This window comes from Camelus bactrianus, chromosome 2, assembly GCF_048773025.1.
Source record: "Camelus bactrianus isolate YW-2024 breed Bactrian camel chromosome 2, ASM4877302v1, whole genome shotgun sequence".
Taxonomy (NCBI): Eukaryota; Metazoa; Chordata; class Mammalia; order Artiodactyla; family Camelidae; genus Camelus; species Camelus bactrianus.
In genome coordinates this window covers 63950564-63977785 of record NC_133540.1, presented here as the reverse complement: position 1 = coordinate 63977785, position 27222 = coordinate 63950564, and the positions used below count along the sequence as shown (strand labels likewise).

Here is a 27222-nt window from a genome sequence, read left to right as displayed (position 1 = left end):
TAAAAGTTCCAGCTGTCCCACCTCCTCACCAACAGTTGGTATGGTCAATCTTTCTAATTTTAGCCATTGTGCTAAAATTACATTGTGTACATAGGGTGTAGGAGCATCCTGGCATGGCTCTAATTTGTATTTCTTTGACTAAGAATGAAATTGAGCATATTTTCGTATACTTCCTGACCATCTGGTTAGCTTCTCTGAGGAAGTGCCTGTTCAAGGTTCTTGTCCATTTTTTAATAGGGTAGCTGTCTTTTTCTTACGGCTTTACAGAAGTTCTTTATTCTAAATACAAATCTTTTTATCAGATGTACATATTACAAACGTTGTACCCCAATCTGTGGTTTGCATTTTCTCTCTCTTAATGTTGCCTTTGATATGCAAAAGTCCATAATTTTAATGAAGTCCAATTTATTTTTTTTTTCATAGTCAGTGTTTTTTATGTCCTGTTTAAGAAATCATTTTCCTGTACCAAGGTCATGAAGATATTCTCCTACGTTTTCTCCTAGAAGCTTTATTGTATTACATTTCACAGCTGAGTGTTTGATCACTGATCAAATTAATTTTTGTATATGGAGTCACAGTTCATTTATTTCCCAGAAAGATACCCCCTTGATACAGTGCTGTTTACTGATAAGACTATCTTCTCCCACAAGATTGCAGTGGCACTGTGACCGTAAATCAGGTGACCATACTATACATGAGTCTGTTTCTGGATTCTATTGTGTTCCATTGTCCCAGTTGATCCTTGGTAAACGCTATGGACTTAATTACACAACCCTGATAGTAATTTTGAGCCAGGGAACATTTTAACACACAATTTGTTGTAGAACTTTGTAAGCTGTTCTTGTAAGAGAGATGAATGCCAAAAATTAACTATGTCAAGTCTTACATGTCATCATGTATCTATTTTGAAGATCATTTTTTTAAATCAGCAAAATGAAAACCTGAATGTTTTTTCACCACACAAGGTTTACAGAATCTACGAGATCTCTTTATGTTAACGGCAGCTACCTGTTGCACCCCAGAGTGAAAATGGCTTACCTGAGTAAGATAAATAGTGTCTCTGAACATGCGTAATCGATCTGCACTTTGGGGGAGTTTGAAGTGAAGTCTCGCCTGGTGGAGCATTTCAGAGTTACCATTTGCATGATGTTGTCGATGAAGTGAAAAATTGCTTTTGTAAAACCAATCCTCTTCAGACGAAACCTTTCAAGTAAAGAGTAAGTGGTTCAAATTGGGAAGTCAGGAATGAAACTGCTCTCCTTCACATCCCTGACAAACTTGAAAAGTACTACAAAGTGCGAAAGATCTCAGGGTTTGTTCTGTGACTCTTGATTTCACACGTATTTTTGCCATCATACTTGTTATTGGTCAAAGATCAGCCTTATTCAAACCTAGAAAGTTACAATTCAATATTTCTATCAAAAGTCTTATCAAAACATTATTCTTGTTTTTTTAAACACTCATGTGCATTTTAAATGTCATTTTATCTAAGTAAATAAACTGTCAAAACTGAATAATGAACTGAAATCAAAATTCTTTTTAAACCATCAATTCTTTGCAATAATACAATATCCTATTAAGATGGTAAATGCTTTAGCACTTGCTCATTTGTTTCTCAATGATTACTAAATAAACTTGATATATATATATACATACATGTTTAATTTTGACATAGTTGAAGATACAAACCAAACAATGATACTTCTTTCCCCTAGTAATAATTTTTTTAACTTACAGAATCTTTCTTTTCCTTTGAGAAGCTATCATCAGGTCAAAGTAAAAAATGAAAACAAATATCACACACATTAGCAGTGTACATATTACAGGGAAAAAAAGCAATAACTCTGTCTTCTAGACCTATGATTTAATGCAATATTAGAATCTGACAAATTATATCTGAAAAGATCAGAGGTTTAATCCAAGTTACACAAAGACTTTGGAAAAACTTACTCCACCCCACCGTAAAAAACCCTTGAAAATTACCTCCCCTCCAAAATGAAAAATACCTTGAAAATTAGAAAGCTTAATCTGTGTTCACAGAATATGACTTATAATTCCCAGTGACCATGCAATGCACAGACCAATCATCATAAAAGGAAAGTTATTCTTTAGGAATTTATTTATACCAAAATAGAAGCAATGTACAGTAGCCATATTTAATGTGGGAATTTTCCCAGATTGTATCTGTTTTTTGAAACTATAACCACCAGACAATTTAGAGAACACTAATTACTCCTATTATTTATTTGAAGCAGAAGTATTAGTATTTAGTCATCTTGTTACATTTGAGATACACATACATTTACTAATAGTCTTCCCTTCTTTCTAGGTGTCTTCCTTTCCAAGTCTGAAACACATCTGTGGGCCTCTCAGCCCTCTGACTGGTAATTATTTGAATATCCCATAATCTTAAACCTGATCTATTATGTGGAAAGCTTTCTATCTTCTGATAGCTATGGTTTGGGATTCTTGTGAATTTCAGCTGTAACAGTGTTACCAGAAAGAATTAGAAAATGTCAAGTAAGGTTCTAATTGCTTTAAGAGTATTAACTCATTTAATTCTCCTAACAACCCTATGAGGAGATACCATTATCACCCTATGTTACAGATGAGAAAACCAGGCATGGAAAGGCTAAGTAATTTGCCCAAGATCCAAGCTAGTGAGTGTAATCTAGATCCAACTTTCAAATAAACCATGTGGCTAGAATGAACTACATATAGTAATAATAGCTTACATTTTATGGGCTCATCACTATGTGTCAAGAACTACACCAAGTGTTTCAATGTATTAATAAACTTAATCTTTAGACAGATCACACACACACATGCATACCTGCATGTGCACACACACACACACACACACACCCTCCTTGAATTTACAGGTGAAGACACTGAAATTCAAGAAGGATAAACAATTTGTTCAAGGCAATATAGCTAGTGTGTAGAAGTTCCAGTATTCAAATCCTGATCTGTTCATTCCAAAACCCAACCTTTCAATCACTGTGCAACATGGATAATCTCCTGTTGGAAATATGATTGCTTTATGAAGAAGTAACGTATCCCAAACCAGAGAAAGACATTTAAACATATTTGTTGAATACATGAAAAAAGCTCCAAAGAAAAGAGCCAAAGTTTTATGTAAAGATTTTCTTTTGATTTCTTTTATTTTCCCAATGCCTATTCAAATCCTCAACTAAGCAATGTAGCTTGAAAAGAGGCAACAACTAACTTGAGGGTTCATAAGAAACAGAACTTAATCTCCACCTTTCTCTCTTTTAAAATACAGTGTTTAGCATCTTTGAACATCATCAGGCATTTCACAAAAACATGGTAATTCCATTATTTTCAGGAGATAAATAGAAATAGTTATAGATTTAAGAAAAAGGTTCAGCAGTTTCTAACACTCATCTTCCTGAAATGAAGTGAAAACAAAATAGATCAATTCTGGAGTCAGACAATAAGCTTGTATACAGATATGCTACTTACTATTCGGGAACACTGATAAAACTCTCACTCCCTAGTGCCTTGGTTTCCTCCTAGGTCACAGTTAAAGTGCAGGGGGGTGGATTATTGTTAAATGATATACCTGGTACAGAGGATATGCTCAATAAATTATTTGCTTCTTTTATTCCTTCCTCCCATTCTCAACACTTGTTCCTATCTGAGTCAAGATACTTAACTCCATCCTCTTTCACTGTGGAACAACAGTATTTCTGAAAGACTGGCCCCACAATATGGGAGTAATAAAAAAGGGGTTAGAACTAAGGTTATGACATTACTTATTAAAGTTAAAAATACAATATAACTTCAACATGTAGGAATAAATATAGTTGTGTTCAGGTGGTGAGACTAAGGAAGGCTTCTAAATTCTATTACAAAAATTTTTGTAGTTACTTCACACAAGTGATGCGAAGAGGAAAAAATTACATAATCATTTCAATAGATGAAGAAAAAGCATTTGACAAAACCCAACACTCTTTCATGATATAAACACACAACAAATGAGGAATAAAAGGGACTTTCTTTAACCTGATAAAAGGCATGCATGAAAAACCTACAGTTAACATCATACTAAATAATGAAAAGAATATCTCCAAAAAAAAAAAAAAAAGAAATCTCCCTAAGAAAAGGAATGAGTAAAGATTGTCTGCTCTTACCACTTCTATTCTACACTGTACCAGAGGTTTTAACCAGGGCAAATTAGGCAAGAACACTAAAAAAAAAGCATTCAGTTTGGAAAGGAAAAACTAAAACTACCTCTATCTGCAGATGACATGCTCTTACATACAGAAAACCCTAAAGAATTCACACACACCAAAAAAAATTTAAAAAAGAAGAAAATCTATTAGAGGTAATAAATGAGTTCTGCAAGGTTGCAGAATATAAGTTCAGTATACAAAAGTCAATTGGATCTTTGTGCACTAACAATAAACAATCTGAAAATAAAATTAAGAAAATAATCCCATTTATAACCGCACCACCAACAACAACAAAAAAAAAACCCTGAGGAGTAAATTTAACCAAAGAAGTATAAGACTTGTTCACTGAAAACTACAAAAGTGTTGAAAGATATTAAAGAAGATATCACGTGTTCATGGACCAGAAGACTCAGTATTGTTAAGATGGCAATACTTTGCAAACTGATCTACAGATTCAACACAGTCCCTATCAAAATCCCAGCTGGCTTTTTTGCAGAAACTGGCAAGGTGATCCTAAAGTTCATATGGAAATGCAAGGAACCCAGAACAGTCAAAACAATCTCAAAAAGAAGATCGAAGTTGGTTGATTCACACTTCCTGATTTCAAAATTTACTACAAAGCTATAATAATGATAACAGTGCAAATTAGTATATAATTGACACATGCAATGGAACAGAATTGACAATCCAGAAATAAACCTTAACATTTATGGTCTACTGATTTTTGACAAAGGAGTCAAGAGATTCAATAGAAGAAAGAATAATGTTTTCAATAAATGGTGTGGGGACAATTGGCTGTCCACAATTATATACCAACCTCACACCGTTCAGAATAATTAACTCAAAATGGACCATAGCCCTAAATATAAGAGCTAAAACTAAAGGTCAACACAGGAGTAAACTTTTGGGATTTTAGTTTAGGCAATGGTTTCTTAGATACAACATCAAAGCACAAGAGACAAAAGAGAAGATTGATAAGTAGAGCTTCAAAATTTAAAAATGTTGTCCAGTCCATTGAATAACACCATCAAGTAAGTAAAAAAAGAAAACCCACAAATTGGGGGAAATGTTTGCAAATCATATATTATATAGGTGGTATTTTTTTTTATAAATATGTTATGGTATTTTTATAAACTCTTACAATAAACTCTTATAATTCAATAATAAAAAGACAAAGAACCTAATTAAAATATGGGCAAAGGATCTGAATACACATTTCTCCAAAGAAGATATAGAGAGCCAATAAGCACATAAAAAGATGTTCAACATGATTAGCCATCAAAGAAATGCAAACTTCCTGTAAATGTAAATTTCCAGGGCAATGGGGGAAAAAAGGAGACAACAAGTGTTGGCAACGATGTGGAGAAACTGGAACTCCTATATGTTGCTAGTGGGAGTGTAAATGGTACAGCCACTATGGAAGAGTTTGGCAGTTCCTTGGAATATTAAACTTAGAGTTACCATATAACCCAGCAATTCTACTCCCAGGTATATACTTAATAGAACTGAAAATGTGTATTCACACAAAAATATGTACATAGCAGCATTATTCATAATAGCCAAAAGGAGGGAATAACACAAATGTATATCAACTGATGACTGGATAAACAAAATGTGGTATATCCATAAATGGAATATTATTCAGCAATAAAAAAGACATACTAATACATGATACAACATGGATGAACTCAAAAACTTTATGCTGAGTGAAAGAAGCCAGTCTCAAAAGATCACATATGGCAACATGGAGGGACCTAGAGATTATCATATTAAGTGAAGTAAGTCAGAAAGAGAAGGACAAATATCACATGATCTTGCTTATATGTGGAATCTAAAGAAAAAAAAAAAAAAGAAAGATACAAATTTTATTTACAAACCAGAAATAGACTCATGGATGGACATAGGAAACAAACTGTGGTTACCAGGGAGGAAAGAATGGGGAGAGGCATAGATTAGGAGTTTGGGATTAACAGATACACATTACTATATATAAAACAGATAAACAACAAGGACTTACTGTATAGCACAGGGAAATACATTCAATTTCTTATAACAAGCCATAATGGAAAAGAAACTTAAAATATATATATGTATGCATGAATATGCATAACTGAACTGCTTTGCTGTATACCTGAAACTAACACTGTAAATCAACTACACTTCAATAAAAAGTAAGAATTTTTTTAAATCACATATGATATGATTCCAATTATATGAAATGTAAGAATAGACAAATATATAGACACATAAAGCAGATGAGTAGTGCCTAGAGCCGGGGTGGGACAGATGGAGTGAGGAGTGACTGCTAATACAGAGAGCACAGAGGTAATTAAAATGTTCTAAAATTAGATCATGGTGATGGCTGCACAACTGTGATATTCTGAAAACCATTAAACTGTACACATTAAATGGGTATGTTGTGTGGTCACTGAATAACATCTCAATAAAGCTGTTTAAAAAAAAGAACACAGGTAGGTCTGAAACAGAATCCATCTATGAAGCTGACTCTTCAGGAACAGAGAAAGTGGAATGCTATCCTGAAAATCAAATACACCAACATGACAGGAAAAAAAAAAAAAAAAAAAGGAAGAGGAGGAAGAGGAGAGAAGATAAAAGGAAAGATACAATAACATCAGATAAAGGTTTATTTATCACATCTATTTCTCTTCCTGTAGCAAACTATCCAGCTCTAAATGTCTGTAAACGATAAAAACAGAAAACGATTGTAGGGTATATAGAAAGTAGCAGGTGAAAGAAATTTTCATGTGTGATAAGTCAGGCTTAAGCAACCACTGACTCCCATTTAATTTTTAAATGCCCTTGAAGAACATAATTAAAAGCAATATAGAAAGTGATAATCCCCCAAAAGATGACCCCAAGGGTTTAGCACCCCAAAGGTTAAAGAAACAAGTTCTTTCCTATTATCTCCTTCATTAACTTTCATTTAAATAGGAAGTAGATTTCATGTGACTTTCTGAACCACAGTGAGGAGGCGGTATGCCTACCACTCTGAATCCTGGGGAAATCAAGGTTGGCTTACCTTTTCTAATGTACTGAAGGAGGGCCAGGACTGATATCCATACTCAGATGCAAATCGAGCTTTGGGGAAAATTGTCCAGTCCCAGCAATCTCCAGTATAGTCATAAAAGTGTACATCACCAAAATGCGTGTCATATGGGTTTTTAGCGACCCAGCCTTCTGCAACGGATTGGGCCCCATTCGTAGGACTAGATGTGATGAAAGGACGGGTCTGGTCTCCCTGAGTTCAGAAATAAAATTAAAACATAAAGGTAATATTTTCACCCAGTAAAGTACAGATCACTGACTTCTTTAAAAATACTATCAAGTCCCAAATGCCGAGTAGCTGATAGAAAAATAATAAAGCCACTTACCTTCTGCATTTGACAACCACCAGCACCTTTCTGCTCTTCACCAATCCTTTCATCCTTTCATAATGAACTTTAGCTTAGTCCTTAAAGCAGCTGTTCCTCATCTTTTTCAATCGTGTCTTGCCTATATCTGACCTTCCGCCATCATGGATAGGATACAGTCCAGTGCAGAATTTCTCAGCCTTGGCACTAGTGGCATTTGGGGCCTGATACTTTTTTGTTTTGTGTGTGTATGGCTGGGGATGGGGGGAGGTCTTTCACATTCTAAGCTGTTAGTGGCATCCCTGGTCTCTACCCACCAGACGCCAGTAATACCTTCCCCGCCCCCTCAAAAATATGTCTGCAGACACTGCCAAATGCCCCCTCGTACCTCGGGAATAAAATCACTCCTACTTGAGAAACAAAGGTCTAACAGTTAAGAATAGAGGCTATTGAGGCAGATAGATGTAAGTTTAAATCCCAAATTAGAACCCTATTGTTTGGGGACAGGTCTAAGCTTCAGTCGTCTTGTCTATAAGATGGAGATAATAGTGCCTCATCCTTGCGCTATTTCAAATGGTAAAAAAGAAAAAAAATGTGTGGAAGAGATGGGTAAGTGTCCACCAAAATTCATGTTCTCGGTTCTGTAAGGGAGAGCTGTTCCTAGGAAGTGGCTCCCTAACCAATTTGCATGTCTGTGGGGCCACATTCTCAATTTCTTCCCCAGTTTATAGGCAAAGGAGTAGGAGACGGTGGGGCTGGAAGATGGAAGGAGCCTGGATCCCTAAAAGGAGCAGCAGCCTGCCCATCAGGGACAGGCATTTTGTAGCATTTGTGAGTAAGAAAGAGACTGTTACCATGTAACCCCCGAAAGTCCATGCTTTCTCTACTACAGCAGCCACCATATCATTACTTCATGTAGTGTCTAGCACATAGGAAGAACTCAAAATGTTTTCATTATTATCATCTCAATAAGTGAATTCACTTTTTATTTCTGTGAGAAGCATTCCTTTAGCAAGCATTTGTCAAGTGTTTATTGTGTGTCGGGCACTTTTCAGCACCGCTGAGAGATAGAGAGAGAAACTCTATGGCATCTTTGAGTATTAACACACCAAATCTGTTTAGAGAATTTACTATGTGCCAGGCACGCAGTTTTTTCTATATACTGGAGGCTCAGCAGGGAACAAGACAGACACCCTGGCTGACCTCTTAAAAGAGTGGACTGAAATCCACCGGTGAAATCGGATGCTGAACAAGTAATTTTAAGTGTGATGAATGTTTTAAAGGAAAAGAACAGGCACTTTGGAAATATAAAAACATCTCGTAGGCCACTAAGTCTCACTGAGATACAGATTTTCAGAAAATAACTTTCTCAACTTTTCTCCATTAGGCCAGACTTTTTCTTGGTATATCTACCCATTTTTTTTTCCCCCTGTTTCTTTTCTGTTAAGGTGGGGGAGGGGGATCGAGGAGGGGAGCCTTATCTTTTCCTTTGCCAGCTTCTCTGTCTGTCCTCTGGTCATCTTTTTATTTCACTTTGAAACTAAAGCCAATAAATGATCCTTCACTCTTTTAAAAATCTCTCTCTCCACTGCCCTTTTCCCTCAGTTTAAGGACTCTCCGCAACTCAACAATAAAAAATAGAAAGTCCCTTGAGGTCTATCAGATTTCTTTACCATCCACTCATTCCTCACCCCTGACCCTCAGCTCCCGATCATTCCACTCCACTGAAATTGTCTTGTTTTTGTTTTTCATAAACTACCCATGGACTTCTACTTACCAAGTAAAGCCAGAATCCCCACGCCATCCCCTCTCTGGTGCACAACAAATGACCTACTCACCACCCAGTATCTCTGAGGTTCTCCCCACCCCTGGCGGCTTGTTCACTACTCTTCCACATTCTGGTTTCTCCCCAGCTTTCCGACTCTTCCTTCTCCAGCTCCCCTCTCCATTCTTAGGTGGACGGTGCTCTCTTCAGCCTCTCCTGCTCTCTCCCTTCTCCCAAGGCTGCCCCGCTCACTGATGTTGATTACTCCCCGACTACTTCACCCTTACATTTCTATTTCCAATAACCAGCTCCACATTTCCACCTGGCTTGTCTTGCCAACATCTCAATCTAAACTTTCAAAACAGAATTCCTTATTTATCTATCCCAAACCCTTGTGATCATGCTTCCTATCTTCATTAAAGGTCCCCAGCAGGAATCATCTTCAGTTTCTCACTCACTCTCTCTCTCACATCCCGCATTCAGTTGCTCTAAATCAAATGTTTCTTCCACCACTTCATTTCCAGCCCCACTACCTATGACCTATGTGACCTTGAGCAATTAATCCTTCTAACCCTCCAATGTCTTCATCTCTAAAATAAAGATATTACTTACATTCCAGGGTCCTTGTAAAAATTAAGTAAATAAATTCTACAAAGCACCTATAAATCACTAATATGTTAATGTATTATAATAATCATACTACTTAATATAATCATCGTAATTAATCTATCAATGCCTGGCATACAATATTTACAATAACTTGGAATTTTCAGTTATTGTACCTGGTTTCCTGGCCTAAACTCTCACACCTCCTTAATTCTTTGCTAGTAAAAGTACCACCCAGAACATGGGTCAGATTAAGTTCCTCCAAAATGTCCACTAGCTTCCACTGTCTATTAAAATGAAGCCCAACTCCATCACATGATTCAAAGTCCTTTTAAGATTGATTTCCAAACTGCTGTTTCTATTTTGACTCTCCACACTAAGCCAGGAGTCCTTTGCTTCAGGCACTGGGCACTGCTTGCTGCTTCCTACACACACACATGCTTTCACATCTTCTCACCTTTACTAACGTTGTTTTCATGGCCTAAAATATCTACACATCAATCCTTTGCCTCAAATTCTACTCCACCTTTGAGGCTTGGTTTGAATGTCACCTTTTAATTGAAAGCCTTCAATTAAAGTTAAAACTAATGGTTAAAACTAATGGTTCTTCTACATAGTTGCCAACACGTTGGAACCACACTTTCCATAGTACTTAAACTATGGTTAAAACTAATGGTTCTTCTACATAGTTGCCAACACGTTGGAACCACACTTTCCATAGTACTTCTTTCACTCTGCCCTGTAGAGCAGGTATTTCTTTCCATGTTCCCCCTGAGAGCAGACTATAAGCTCCATGAGGGTAACAGCTTCCCCTTAGCATCAGGAATGAGGCTTTGCTCCTGGTAATGGACACTCAGCAAATTTTTACTGAATTTTAAAATATTAAAAAGCATGGTAAAAAAAAAAAAAAGTAGGGGTAATTTTAAGTTTTAAACAACATTCTGTTATAAAGGCTTTGAAGTGAAGTTGGAAAATGCTGATCAATTGGCCTTAATCAGTCAAGCTTGACTGATTTCCCTCTATTCTTCCAGATTCTTGAATAACTTGGTAAGTTGAGCCAGTCAGTAAAATTACTAATGAGTCTCTGCCTTAAAATACCCGCCTATGATGAAGCACTATGATTTCTTCCCATTTTTCTATCATTTCTTCTTGAGGCTTGATATTCAGTCTCAAATCTGACAGATAACTTCTTTCTAGATCATGGCCTCAAATGCTTATTTGGATCAAGAAATACCATAAGATAAACCAAGAAAATGACTGTTTTTAAAAAGCATGAAGTGCAACAGAAAACTAAACATTTCAATTAGTGTCTGGATGGATCAATTTATGGTCCTTTTCTTTAAATGCCTTATGCTTTGATATAAATAACAACAGTGATGATTATATAGCACCTAATCCTGTCCATCTTGAAAGAAATTGGCAAACATCAATTACTGCTCACAAAGTCATTTTTAAAAATATAGATCCCTTGTGAGAAAGGCATCATATTTTCATTTCAAAGATGGGTAAGCAGTGGTACACAGAAACTAATTTTTTTAAGTTCAGAAATGTCATGTTAAAATTAGAGATTAAAGTTTGAAAGTATCTGAAGACCTATTTGTTCAGTGAAACTCACAGGTATGATAATGATGATTACCATTAATTAGTAGAAGTCTACTGTGTGCCAGAGTCTGTGTAATGCACCTCCCACCCATTATCTCACTTAATACACATAAAAACTCTTAAGAATTGTTAACCCAATTTTATACATGGGAAAATGGAGATTAAGTAATTTGCCCGAGACTACAAAGACAGTAAGTGGCCCAGCCAGAATTTGAAGTCATGAGCTCTTAACCACTAAGCCATGAAATGAAAATCCTCAGATATTAAAATCCATTTCCTAAACCCATCAAATATGAAAAACACAATACCAATACTGTGAGTATAAATATTAATTAAAGCTTATACCATCACTTTTTGTGAATAGAAAAAATTCTTCATGACACATGACTGAGCATAACAGATAAGCAAAAAATTTAAACCTATGTTTTTCATAGATTCTTAGAATAGGAAAGTGCATATTGATAAATGCCTATGTCAAGAAACAAACAAAAAATCTCAAGTAAATAAATTTAAAAACTTAACTTTACACCTCAAGGAACTAGAAAAAGAAGTACAAATGAGGCCCAAATTTAGGAGAAGGAAAGAAATAACAAAGATCTGAGTAGAAATAAATGAAATAGATACTAAAAAGACAATAGAAAAGATCAATGAAATTAAGAGGTGGTTCTTTGAAAAGATAAATAAAATTGATAAACTTTTAGCTAGACTCACCATGAAAAAGAGAGAGGACTCAAATAACTCAAATCAGAAATGAAAGAGATGTTACAACTGATACCAAAGAAATACAAGGGTCATAAGAGACTACTGTGAACAACCATACACCAACAAATTGGAGAAGTCTGAGGAAATATTAGCAAAACAAATTCAACAATACAATTAAAAAAAAAAAATCATCCATCATGAACAAGTGGTTTTTATTCCAGGGATGCAAGGATGGTTTGAGGAAATTGCAGAAGAAAAAGCTGAAGCTAGTAGAGGTTGGTGCATGAGATTTAAGGAAAGAAACCATCTCCACAACATAAAAGTGCAAGGTGAAGCAGTAATTGATGATGTAGAAACTGCAGCAAAGTTATCTAGAAGATCTAACTAACATAATTAATGAAGGTGACTACACTAAACAACAGACTTTCGGTGTAGACGAAACAGCCTTCTATTGGAAGAAGACGCCATCTAGGACTTTCACAGCTAGAGAGGAGAAGTCAATGCCTGGCTTCAAAGCTTCAAAGGGCAGGATGACTCTCTTGTTAGGGGCTAATACAACTGGTGACTTTAAGTTGAAGCCAATGCTCATTTGCCATCCTGAAAATCCCAGAACCCTTAAAAATGGTGCTCAATTTACTCTGCCTATGTTTCATGAATGGAACAACAAAGCCTGGATGACAGCAAATTTGTTCGCAACATGGTTTGATGAATATTTTAAACCCACTGTTGAGACCTACTGCTCAGGAAAAAAAGTTACTTTCTGAGTATGAGTGCTCCTTGATGATGCACCTAGTCACCCAAGAGCTCTGATGAAGATGTACAATGAGATGCATGCTGTTTTCATGCTGCTGACACAGCATTCATTCTGCAGCCAGGGATCAAGGAGTAATTTCAACTTTCAAATCTTATTATTCAAGAAATACATGTTGTAAGGCCATATATAGCTGCCATAGATAGCAATTCCTCTGATGGATGTGGGTAAAGTCAACTGAAAACCTCCCAGAAAGGATTCACTATTCTAGATGCCATTAAGAATATTCATGATTAATGGGGAAAGGTCAAAATATTAATATTCACAGAAGTTTGAAAGAAGTTGATTCCAGCCTTTGTGGATGACTTTGAGGGGTTCAAGACTTCAGTGGAGGAAGAAACTGCAGATGTGGTGGAAACAGCAAGAGAACTATAAGTGGAGCCTGAAGATGTAACTGAATTGCTTCCATCTCATGATAAAACTTGAGCAGATAAGGAATTGCTTCTTACGGGTGAGCAAAGAAGGTGGTTTCTTGAGATGTAATCTACTCCTATTGAAGATGCTTTGAAGACTGTTGAAATGACAACAAAGTATTTAGAACATTACAAACTTGGTTGATAAAGTAGTGGATTGACCCCAATTTTGAAAGAAGTTCTACCATAGATAAAATACTATCCAAAAGCATTGCATGCGACAGAGAAATGGTTCCTGAAAGGAAGAGTCAATCGATGCAGCAAACTTCATTGTTGTCTCACGTTAAGAAATTACCACAGTCACTTCAACCTTTAGCAACCACCACCCTGATCAGTCAGCAGATATCAACACTGAGGTAAGACCCTCCACTAGCAAAGAAATTATGACTCACTGAACCTCATATGATGGTTATTATTCTTTAGCAGTAAAGAATTTTTTAATTAAGGTATGTACATTGTTTTTTAAGACATAATGCTATTGCACATTTAACAGACTACAGCAGAGTATAAACATAACTTTTATATGCACTGGGAAAACAAAAAATTCATGTGACTCACTTTATTGCAATATTCACTTTATTGTGGTATCTGAGACTGAACCCGCAGTATCTCCAAGGTACGCCTGTACTTACTTTCAAGACGACCTTCCGGATGTTTTTCACATACAGTGTCACATAATCATTGATGTAGGTAGGCATGTCGCTGGGCTGTATAGCATACCAGTTCATCATCAGCGCTGCTTCATTTTCATTATTTCCACTCCATATGATGATGGAGGGATGGGATTTCAGTCTCATGATCTAAAATTTAAGACAAAAAATAATTTTCAAATGCCCAACATAACAAAAAAACTCAGAGCTGTAGTTATGCACAAAATTATACCAATTGCATTTCTGTACACAAATTTTTATGTGCCAGAAAATTCATTAGAAAATGGGTAGTCATGTTACACATGGGAACATGTTTTAAGAAACCTGAGATTTTTTACATCTCAATTTTATAAACACTGATAAAATAGGGTTCTTCTTTGCGGCATAAAAACTGGAGAAAATATAATCCCCTTTACTAAAAGAGCAAAATAAATCAACCTCATCATTATCTGACTCACCAGAAAAAGGTTCTAAGAAATACAAAAGGCAGGTGACTTCACATTACAGAGGTAAGTTTCTCAAGAGCAAGGTAGAATTCTTTGTGAAGACACAAATTGAGGTTTCCACACAGTCTCCACCAAGATCAGAAAATCATCAGGACAGTTAGAGAGGGTTTTATGAAGCAAGAAAAATACATGAAATATTCTAAAGGAAGAAAAGATTAGGGCAATCAAGAGGCTGTCCCTTGAAATAACTATTAACGTCATGTCTTAAGAAATCAACTACGGTTAAGTCAGTCACAGAATATATCTAAGGACAGAAGAAGAAATCAGGGAATCTGAAAAATCCTGCTGGCTCAAGAGTTGATGTCTATGTGAACTGGGTTCACTGCCGGCCAGCCCAACGTAAAGATGAAAGGACCTAGGTCTTCTGACACACAGGAAGATGTATTCCAGCAGAAAGGGCAATCAAAGCCCTTTGAGAACACCAGAGTGAGTCAATGGTCAAGAGAAATTCTTTTGGAACATGTTTCAGCATTATAACCTCATTGGTATATACAGCTTCTCTCACTCATACTGTAATAATTAGATGATTACACTGATGGATCTAGCTGACATTCTCATGGTGGTCTCCATTCAAGATGCTACGTCGCTCATACATGAAATAGAATGCATTATGGATATATCAAAGAGCTGTATCTCATCAAAAAAAATAAAGTGGTGTGTTTTTCTAAACCAGCCTTATGAACAGTATAAGGAACAGAATATTTCCTTACTGGCCTCTGTATATGCCCAGGTAAGTGAGAGGCATGTTTATGGTACTGATAAAAAACACAAATACAAATACTGAAGACACAAAAAGCTTCAGTGACTCAGTGCTACCCACACCCTTCAAAATGTCCTAGAATTTTATGGTAAGCTTTGCTTTAAAGTTTTAACAAACTCTGCATTAAAAAGTTCTCCTCTTTAATAATACATAAAAGAATTGAAGGCAACTAGATATCCTATTTTAATTATTTGTGTGAAAGAAAATTAAAAATAAAACTGAAATGTTTGCAACCTACATAACTATAATTAATATTTTAAAAGTTATTCATTCACCCATCCACCCATCCTTCTGATGAATAATACAGCCAGGTCATCAGGATATAGCGCAGAACCTGCCCGAAGCCTCAGGGAGATTACTATCTTGCTGGAATGACAAAACATTGAACAAGTAATTCCAAGTGTGATGTGTGTAGCAAAGGGAAGATGCCCTAATCTAGACTTGCAGGCATAGAAAGGTTTTTCCCAGGGAGTCATGCTCAAGGTAAGAGGGACCAGAAAAAAATGGGTGAGGTGGTCCACAGGGGCAGGTGATGGGGAAAGCGGTCCAGGACAGGGAGAGTACAGGGGAGGTGGTGTTTGGTGAGGACGGAGAGGCAGACAGAGACCAGATTGTGCACAGGGAAGATCTTTCACTTTACCTGGAGGGCTTTAAGCTAGGGATGATTCAATACTCACTTTTTAAATTAAAAAAAAAAACATAGATACAGAAAATAAATTGTGACATAGTGAATTATTATAAGGCAATCACTCTCGTTAACAACATCCTGACCAAGAAAGAGAACTTTACCAATCACCCTAGAAGCCCTCACGTGCCCCTTCCTAATCGTTGTCCCTCCTTCCTTCCAAGAGCAATCACAATCTAGAGCGTTATAGTAATTACTTTTTAAAATTTCTTTTGACATTCTAATTATGAACTCATGGATTTACTTGAAGGACTGCAATCCACTGATATTCTTATCCTTACTGAATCTCAAATTGTCCCACTTTTGGTTGGTCAGAATTTCATCAAAGTTCTTTTAATGTATCTTTGACAGCTGCTTTGTTACTCATGCACAAAATATTCCAGGGTCATCTAGTATATTTCCTGTCCCAGACCTGGAATCAGCCATTTCTCTAAGAATTTCTTCTCTTTAAAAAAAAAAAAAATTTCGGGGGGGAAGAGGGTAATTAGGTGTTTGTTTGAATAGAAGTACTGGGGATTGAACCCAGGACCTCATGCGTGCTAAACACACACTCTACCACTGAGCTATACCCTCCCCTCTGAGAAGCCCTTCTCTTAATGGAAAAGATTATTTCAGTATGAGGATGCTCAATATTACTAGGTTGTTCACTGCCTCTGGGCCTCTTCAGTGGACAGAGCTAGAATATAATCACTTCCTTGCATTGACAGATCTATAAATATAAAACTGTGCATATGTAGAATGCAAAAGAAATCAAGGAGTCAAGAATCACTTCATCTTTGACTTGAGAAATTCAGACACTGGTATTGTGACGTACTGAGGTGGGGAAAACCGCAAGAAAAGCACGTTTGGGGGAGGTAGTAGAAGTTTGGTTTGGACATGTTACGTGTGAGATGCCTACTAACCCTCCAAGTGGAGCACCAAGTGCGCAGCTGGATAGTAAGAACCAGAAGCTCAGCAGAGAAGTCTGGGCCGGAATAAATCTGAGAGGCGCCAGCCAATAGGTAACGTCATGAGACTGGGTGGAATCCCCTAGGGAGTCAGTTACCTGACTGGCTTTTTCATGGGATTTAGTAAAAAGAGCAACAACAACAACAACAAAAAAGAAAAAAAAATGAAAAAAAAAAAAAAAACAAGGAGAGGTTTAACAAAGGCAAAACTAAAACATGAGCCTTTCCTTCTTGGAGTGATTATAATGTACCTGGTAAGCAACTTCTGCTCTCACTGAATCCACGAAGCCCCGATCAGTTGGATAAAGGGCACAGGCAAACATAAAATCCTGCCAGATCTATCAAATCAAATAAAAGGCAATCAAGCACTGTCATAGATTTTACTGCACAGAAAGAAATTCTTCATTCTGAAGATGTGATATATATATACAATGGAATACTTCTTTATCCATTCATCTGTTGATGGACATTTAGGTTGCTTCCATGTCTTGACAATTAAAATAATGATGCTATGAACACTGGGGTGCATGCATCTTTTCAAATTAGAGTTTTTGTCTTTTCCAAATACATGCCCAGGAATGGAACTGCGAGATCATAGGGTAACTCTATTTTTAGTTTTTAAAGGAACATCCATACTGTTCTCTATAGTGGCTGCACCAATTTACATTCCCACCAACAGTGTAGAAGGGTTCCTTTTTCTCCACAACCTCTCCAGCATTTCTTATCTGTAGACTTCTTAATAATGGCCATTCTGACTGGTCTGAGGTGATACCTCATCATAGTTTCAATTTGCATTTCCCTAGTAATTAGTAATGTTGAGCATATTTCCATGTGCTTGTTGGCCATCTGTATGTCTTCTTTGGAGAGATGTCTATTTAGGTCTTCTGCCCATTTTTTGATCAGGTTGTTTTCTTGATTTTAAACTGTATGAGCTGTTTGCATATTTTGGAAATTAAACTCTTATCAGTCACATTGGTTGCAGTTTTTTCCAGTTCTGGAGGTTCTTTTCATTTTGTTTATGGTTTCCTTTGCTGTGCAAAAGCTTTTAAGTTTAATTAGGTCCCATTTGTTTAGTGTTGCTTTTATTTTCATTACTGTAAAAGCTGGTTCAAAATATTGCTGTAATTTATGTCATAGAGTGTTCTGCCTATGTTTTCCTCTTAGAGTATCCTCTTTCCTTTTAGAGTATCCAATCTTACTTTAGGACTTTTATCCACTTTGAGTTTATTTTTGTATATGCTGTTAGAGAATGTTTTAATTTCATTCTTTTACATATCCCAGGATCACTTATTGAGGAGACTGTCTTTTCTCCATTGTATATTCTTGCCTCTTTTATCATAGATTAATTTACCATAAGTTTGTGGGTTTATTTCTGGGCTTTCTATCTTGTTCCATTGACCCATGTGTCTGTTTTTGTGCCAGTATCATAATAGTTTGGTGATTGTAGCTTTGTAGTATAGTCTGAAGTCAGGTAGTCTGATTCCTCCAGCTCCATCCTTCTTTCTCAAGCTTGTTTTGGCTATTTGAGGCCTTTCCTGTCTCCATACAAATTTTAAAATTTTTTGTTCCAGTTCTGTGAAAAATGTCATTGGTGATTTGTAGGGACTTCACTGAATCTGTATATTGCCTTGGGTAGTATGGTCATTTTAACAATATTGATTCTTCCAATCCAAGAATACAGTATATCTTTCCATCTGTTTGTGTCATCTTCAATTTCTTTCCGTCTATATGTATATATACATATTGCTTTCCTGTAAAGCTTTTAATTTCTCTATCAAACCTGAACTAGACCCTTGATTGGTAGAGTATTCTTGGTTGTAGGTTTTTCTGTTTCATCACTTTAAATATATTGTGCTACTCCCTTCTGGCCTGCAGAGTTTCTACTGAAAAATCAGCTAATAGTCTCATGGGAGTTCCCTTGTATGTTATTTGTCGCTTTCCCTTTGTTCCTTTGTTGCTTTTAGTATCCTCTCTTTAATTTTTGCCATTTTAATTACAACAATGTATTCCTCTTAGGGTTAATCTTATACAGGACTCTGTGCTTCCTGGACTTGGATGACTGTTTCCTTTCCCAGGTTAAGGAAAGGAAACAGTCATCTCTTTCAGCTATTGTCTCTTCAGATATTTTCTCAGGCCCCTTCTTCCTCTCTTCTCCTTCTGGGACCCCTATAACGCCAATGTTAGTGCACTTGATGTTGTCCCAGAGGTCTCTTAGACTGTCCTCTTTTCATTCTTTTTTCTTTTTTCTATTCTGCAGTAGTGATTCCTACTACTCTGTCTTCCAGCTCACTGATCCATTATTCTGCATCATTTAGTCTACTATTGATTCCTTCTGTTGTATTTTTCATTTCAGTCATTGTATTCTTCTGCTTGGTTGTTTTTTATATTTTCTAACCCTGTTGAAAATGTCTAACTTCTCTCTCTGGGCATCTGTTCTCCTCCTGAGTTCTTTAATCTTTTTAATTTAATTTTTATCATTTTCTTCTCTCTAGGTTAGATCTCCTTAAGCTTAAAATTTTTTAATATTTTATTTTCTTTTTAATGCATACCCTCCTATCACAAAGAGGATGACAAAGAAAATGTAGATAGATATATACTTAAACACAACTAATATGGAGAATGTCTATCATTTTGAAATAATTGAATAATTATGACATTTGATATCAACTATGGTTCTGGGTTTTCAAGATGCCATTTATTCCTCTGCAAAAAAAAAAAAAAAAAAAAAATGACCACCATTCCTGGCTCTGAGAAAGGAATGAATGGGCAATATCGCCCACTCAGAACACAGGAGGTCAAACTGAGGATATAGTAACCTATCAATAAATAAAATGGTGAGCTGTCAACTACTCACCATTATTCCTAGTTCATCACAGAGTTCATAGAATTCATCCTGTTCATAAATTCCTCCTCCCCAAACCCGGAGAGTATTCATGTTAGCATCCACGGCAGACTTTAATAGGCGCCGTAACCTACAGAAGAAAAATATTCTTAAATGCTAATTTGAAATTTTAGAGATGTTTAAAAAAAGATTTTTAAAAGCACATTGTGGTTGATAAACACAATTCAAATCTCTGTTGGAAGAACTTATTTTAAATGTATGATAGTTTGGATGTAATGCTAAGTGAAGAAAGTAAGACAAAATTATATACAAATTAACTATAATAACATAAAATAAGACTATAAAAATTATGGATGATATCTTTTCTTTGCCTTCCAAATTTTCAGTAACATTATTATACTATTTTTAAAAGTAAATTTTTGTCTTAAATTTATTCCTATAGGAAAAAAATATAAACCTTGGAAAGTATGCATTTATTTTATATAATCATTTCAAACTATAAGACAGAAATCAAAGTTTGAATATTAGTACCTAGCTTACTCTTATCTCTTTTTTTTACAACACCTCCAGTCCAGTACTCCTTTATCTAGTAAATTTCCTTTCTGCTTTTTCCAATTCCTATTCACCTTACCTTCAGGTAAATCAAAATTTATAGACACTTTAAGAGCATGTACCTTCCATCTCTAGGACAGTGCCCAGAAAAGAAGAAAAAAAGCCCAGTAACAGAATGGCCAGGGACCCAGAGCACTGTGCTCCCAGCAAAGGCACTCTGGGCAGGTTTACTAATGCCCAGCTGTGCTGTACAGCTGCCACCAAAACCAGCCAGCAGAGGAAAGGAGCATTTGAAAAGGAAAAGAGACAACTGATTATCTGTGCTGTGACTGGAGAATAATTTCATTTTCATATGAAATTCAAAACATTACACACATTTTGAAATAAAAGGATATTACTACAACTTTTGGCAAAATTAGAGTTTAGTTACCAACCACATCTACATTCTAAATATAATATATGACAATGCATATTTATACATTTAAATAAGTTAAATATGTTTATTTTCACTTCACAAAGTTTATTTTCACTATCACAAAGATAGCAGTTTATAAACCCAATCAGGAAATTTATTTTTGTAAAGTTCTGTTCTCAAAGCTTCAGAAAAACACTAAAGTTTAAAATTTCTTTAATTCTTTTTATCAAGGTAAAAGTAGGAGAATGTGCAAATATCTTAGCATGACAAGGTAAATATGGGTTCCCATTTAAAAAAAAAAAAAACCTTCAGGTATTCTTCAAAAAAAATAAAGTAAAAAAAAAAAAAAGTCCAAACTTAATCATCATTTTTTTGGGGGGGTGGGAGGGTGGCTAACCATCCAAAATGTACATTAGTCACTATTTTGTTCCTCTATAGGAAATCAATAATAGTTTTGTAAAAACTGGATGGTTTCAGCAGCCCCAAATAGTTTAGCTGTAAGATTACTAACAGCTCATGAGAATGAAATGAGTGATTTTTAAATCCTTTCCATTATAAAGTTTCCATTATCCTAGAATTATATATTACCTCTTCGTTCCTTCCACTGGAAAGAAAGTAAAAATGAGTAACCCTTAAGCTCTGTGCAAGAAAAAAAAAAAGATAACTTACATGGCAGAGGTTACTCGATCCTGGAATGAATCTGCAGGGATCCAATTTGAGCCTTTCAGAAATATGGGAAATCCATTAATTTTGAAATAGAAACTCAGACCAGAAGACTCTTCTATGGGCTCTTCTATAAGTTCCACTGTCCTAAAGTAAACCTGTTATTAACAGAATGAAATACTGCATATCAAATTTAAAGCATAAGCATCTGCCAAAACCAAACTGTATTGTTCACTAGAGCTTTAAAAAAAATTGTCTTAAAAAGCAAGAGATTTTTTAAAGCAAACTTTGAGCAATTTACATGAACACAATTCAGTGTTAATTTCCTATCTGCTATGAAGCACTTAATGTGAAAGTGCACATTTTGGGGGAAAAAAAGTATATATAAATTATTGCCAGATCATTATTTCTCTTTGAAATGAAAAATAAAGAAGCTATTAAAGAGTGAAATATATTGCAGTCTTTCCCATGAGGTAGGCACTTGCAATTAGTCAAAAGAAATATATTTGAGATAACATTTCAAAATTAATGCAAAAACTGATATCATTTCACAGAAGTGGAGGAAAAAAACACCAGTTAAACTGATGCATCTTTGATGGAAAAACACATTCTTACTTCAGTGTTGTTAAAATGTGCCAAAATGCGCATCCTAGAATCAAAGAAATACAGCACAAGGTATCTCATCATTTAATAACTTTCCAATCTTAATAGCACATTACTTATGTTTAATGGGCAGTTTAATCCTAACTAATTATCACATTAAACTCAATGTCTGAGAGAGCGCTGGTGGGGAGACTGGAGATGTAAGTGGTCTTCCAGATGTAACTGGAAGAAGGGATAGGAGCACACACTCCAGTGTGACCATTGCTATGTAAGATGAGGCTAAGACCTTTGTCCCCATGACAGTCTAGCCAGGTTTTCCCACAACTGAGCAAGAGCAGCAAGACCCTAGACAGAAAGATTGACATTCTTATCCAAATCTTCATTCTTTTCAGCCATACACTGGGTCAAGGAATGAGGGCCCTAGTTCTACACCAATAAAGCCTCGTCTTGAAACCAAGATTATGCATTTCTTCTCTAATGAAAAATAATTAATTAGTCAACTTATTTCACATAATAAAGTGCCCACCATTCTTCCACTTTCTTATCCTTGGCCTAATTAATATGACATGACAAAAGATAACAGAGTTAACTTTATGAGAAGACACAGAACAAGGCCTGGACGAGGAGGATCTTGACACGGGACTACCACACCTGCTTTACAGTGCAAAATGTAAAAAACAAAAAACAAAAAACAAAAAACAAAAAAACTGTATGGTCATTTTCAGAGGTAACTTGTAAAACACCTTGATGGTGGCGTCAAATGTCTAGAATAGCAGTTCTTTAAGTGTGGCCAGGGGACCACAGAGGATCCAAAGGGGTCCCTGAGTTCAAAGCTGTTTTTACTGTAAAGCTAAACCATTATTACCTTTTCCAGTCTCACTCTCTTTTGAGTGTACGGTGGAATTTTCTGGATGCTACATGATGTGTGATAACATTCCAGTGGAGTGTGTGCTTGTGTATTCTGGGGTGTCCTACCTCTACAGCAGAAGTTTAGTGGGTGAAGAGGTGTGTTTTCAGAGATTAACTCAATTTGATCTCAGTACTACTGTGTTCTGACTGGCTTGCCTCTGGTTATTCCTGCTCTAATCTCTGTAACCTCATTACTGCTCAATAAATTCTTATTTTGAATCCCCAAATTTTCCTTGTAACCTACACAGAAACACAAAAGAACTAGGTACCTTTTGTTTATTTGTTTCATGTAATATGTTTACATTTTCAAACAAGAACAAATTTTAATTTTGAGACTCACTTTAGAGTTTAACAATATTTTATCTCATTCTAAAAGAAAATTTATTTATACTTTTTCCTAATTTTTGTCTTAAAATAGGATTAGAATTAATATTCTCAACCTACAACCACACTGTCTATATCTAAAAATGTTTTTTAAAAAAAGAAATTGACATATCAGAGAGTCTTCTGACTCACAGAAGGGAGGCATCTACTCCAAAGAAACTGGGTGAAATTATAAATAAGAAATGAGATTACGATGAAAGCCATTTTCCCCTCAAATTTATAGATGTTAATAATTTTTCTTGTTGTGTCTTATGCAATGGAACATTTTAAAAGTAACACTCATGGTGCCAGTAAAGTTGTTGTGTCATTTTGAGACCAATCATTCTAAGTACAAAGAAAAAGGAATTGAATATTTTAACTTAGACGCAATAAGCTCTTTAAAAGGCCAACACTGTGTATTATGTTGTAATATATTTGTATTGTACTATAATGTTTTTCAAACTAGAAATGAAAAAAGCCACTGGAGCATCTTACAGGGTTGGTTATCAATCTGCATTGGCTGGAGAAGCACAGATATTAGCCGGGAGAGTTTTACAGCTGACATTGCTGAATGCCTACTGGATGAAAAGTCAGACAAAGAAATTACAGCACTGTCACTCTGCAATAACACAGTAACTTATCCAATTAAAGATTAGATGCAACTAAATCAATGAGACTGAGTTGACATCTCATTCTAAGAATCATACTTCTGCCTTACAAATGGATGGGTCTCCAGCATGATGGGGTTGCTGTTCTGCTTGTATTTGTCTGTTAATTAGCACAGCAAATCATCAAAGAGGATCACTTTTATGTGAATCTCTGGCAACAAAGTACAAGGGATGCTGAAGTATTCAAACTATTGAATAACTTTTTTGAATCTCAAGGTTCTCCTGCAACAACTGTGTTAACATTTGCCCTGTTGTCACAAAAGCAGTGGTGGGTAACACTGCTGGTGTCTTAGCAGAAATCAAGGCAGTGGCTCCAAACTGTGCTAGTAGCCATTGTACCCTTCACCTTCATGCATTAGTGAGGGGGAAGAAAAGCCACTTTCACTGAAGGATATTCTTGATAAAGCAGTAACAATTATTAATTCTATTCAATTCTCAACCTTGTGTACACTTCATTGTAATCGTCTGTGTGATGAAATGATGAAATGGGAACTATGAATAAAGCACCATGCACCACGTACCACGCACCACGGATGTCTGGAAGAAAAGCATCCGGCCAGTTTGAGTTTTAAGCTGAGTTAGCCGTCTGGTTCACGAAACTTCATTTTGACTAGAAAGAACTGCCAGACAAACTGTGGTTATTCAGACTTGGTGGCTTGGAAGGCATTTTTTTGAAAATGACTAAAGTGAGCCTTGTCACTTCAAGGACAACAAGTAACAGCACTGTGGCCAATGATAAAACTCAAGCTTACAGGTAAAAATTAGGACTGGGGAAAACTTGTACCCACTACCATGAGCTTGTGAGTTTCCCAATACTTTTTTGTTTGTTTGTTTGTTTGGTGAGGGGAGGAAATCAGGTTTATTTATTTTTAATAGAGGTACTGGGAATTGAACCCAGGATCTTGTGCACGCTAAGCATGCATTCTGACAATGAACTATACCTTCTCCCCCAATACTTCACTTTTCAGAAGTTATCAATGGTGGTATTAACAAATATGAATGTGATTTTATATAATGAAATTATTTAACACTTGGAAACGTTTAAAAATCTCCAGACACCAACCTTTTTCAAATAACTAATACATTATATTATGATGTGGATAAAAGATCCACTAAGAGTGCAAGATATACCGATAGATTTTAGTGCAACAGAGTATAAACAGTTCATCAAAATGGTTTCAGATTCCACATTGCAACTAACTTTTAAGAAACTACCACTCATTAAGTTCTCGTGCAGTACCAAAAAAAATGTCCACAATCATCTGAAAAGGCTATTACAGTACTCTATTTTCCAACTACATATCTGTGTGAGGTCAGAATTTCTACATATATTTCAATAAAAACAACATATTGCAAACTGACTGAATGCAGAAGCAAATGAGAAGCCAGCTGTCTACTAATAAAGCAAGACATTAGAGATTTGCAAACATGTAAAACAATGTCATTGTTCTCACTAAATTTATCTTGTAAATATATTTACTTGTCATAAAATAACTCATATATTAACAGGTTTATTATTGTGATTTGAAATGAATAAATATTTAATCTTCAGTTTTAATATTTACCCACAAACAAAAGTGCTTTGGGGTCCTCAACCATTTTAACAAATGTGAAACAATTGAGTCCAAAAATTTTTTGAGAATCACTAATCTAGAAAATAGAACTCACTTATTTCTTTATATCTATTAATGCTATAATAGTATTAATGATAAAACACATCTTCTAACATGCCTTTTCTTTTCAGTGCAAATTTTCTTATGAAAAAACAGCTACCCCTATCTCCCAATTCCTGCAGTAACATTTTATGGCCCAGTCAAAATAAACCCTAAACCACCTGACAGTTTCTCAGAGGTCAAACAGTAATTACCAGGCACCTTTCCCTCTGCACATTCTTTGACAGGTTAAAGGCTGGTCAGCCTATGATTACTGTCAATAAAACCGCGTCATCTGGCAATGTGACAGGTAACACAAAAGCCTTCTTCTACAGCAGGCGTTTCACCTCAGAGAAAGGCTATTTGCAAAGAGTCCTGAGTAACATTTATTTACATCCAGAGTGAATATATTGTCTCCTTGCAAGATCAAACGTATTTTAAATGGTCCAACAGAGTAAATTACTGTCTAAAAGTAGAGAAGGTGTAAATACCTAAGAACCTAAGAAAGCAGTTGGAATTTAAAAAATTTTAATTTCCAAACTTTTCTATCTAATGTTGAAGGTTCTATCAGCAGCTCACTTAAATAAGTTTTTTAATTAGCTTCATGATTTCATCTTTAAAAGAGAAGGATTAAAGTACAGGAGAGCTGAACGCATTTTTTTAGACAAGAGTTAGAAATACCTTAACTAAAAGGCTTAAGAGGTTTGTGACTGATAAGTAAATACCATAGTTCTCAAATTTCTTTCTCTGGCAGACCAGACAGATGATGATGCAATGAATCACTGGCTCATGAACTGAGTATTACTTCTCCACTGTTTGTAATCAAATACTTAAAAAGCCATTCAAGTATCACTAGATTTTCAAAAGAAGAATTTTCTTCTTTCAAAAAAAAAAAACAAAAACTTATTTCTACACACTGACAAATGTTACCTGAAGTAGTTTTCAAATAAATTTCATGCATTTCCAAAATAGACCTTCTAAAATCATTTCACATCTACTGTCATGCATTTGTAGAGACAAGCAAACCCCACATTTCTGTCTGCTCTCAAAGTGCTCGAACGTGCAGAAATACTGAGAAAACAGTGTTGGACCTCCACAAAGAGCTCTCCTCAAACAGACCTGCGCACGAAGATACGGACAGGCTCTCCCTGGTGTGGCCTGGCAGTCTGCAGATAGCGGCACAACCAGAGGCTAGCAGGTGAAAGTTTACATCAGCACGGTTACCTGATGTGTATTTCATGTATCTGACATAGATGGGATCACTTTTTAACACAGCCCTCTTCTAAAAGATAAAATTATTTTCAGTAATAAAAATGAAATAAACTGAACAATAATAATGGCCAGAAAAAGAAAATGCAGGCACTGAAAGTTCTCTTTTGTTTAACTCTATATGAAGAATCATGCCATTTTTAAGTAAAATAAATATTAGAGTATAAAAAGAAAAAGTAATGAATTCATGTATTTGATTATATTAGTTTTTTTTAAAATGAATTAACATATCTACATATTGGCTTGTTATAGTAATGAATAATAATATT

The 27222-nt window shown here is 35.6% G+C and overlaps 1 protein-coding gene across 2 annotated transcripts in view; it reads right to left on the bottom strand.

Moving 5' to 3' along the window:
* The window catches only part of MANBA (mannosidase beta), a 91300-nt gene that overhangs the window by 25308 nt on the left and 38770 nt on the right, over nucleotides 1-27222 (bottom strand). For both annotated transcript variants that reach the window (XM_045515743.2, XM_010953592.3), the window contains exons 8-13: nucleotides 21496-21647; nucleotides 19872-19989; nucleotides 17269-17355; nucleotides 14102-14269; nucleotides 7240-7458; nucleotides 1039-1203 (exon numbers count right to left, since the gene is read on the bottom strand). In XM_045515743.2, coding sequence (XP_045371699.2) covers nucleotides 1039-1203; nucleotides 7240-7458; nucleotides 14102-14269; nucleotides 17269-17355; nucleotides 19872-19989; nucleotides 21496-21647 — 909 coding nt within the window. The remainder of the gene's footprint in view (nucleotides 1-1038; nucleotides 1204-7239; nucleotides 7459-14101; nucleotides 14270-17268; nucleotides 17356-19871; nucleotides 19990-21495; nucleotides 21648-27222) is intronic.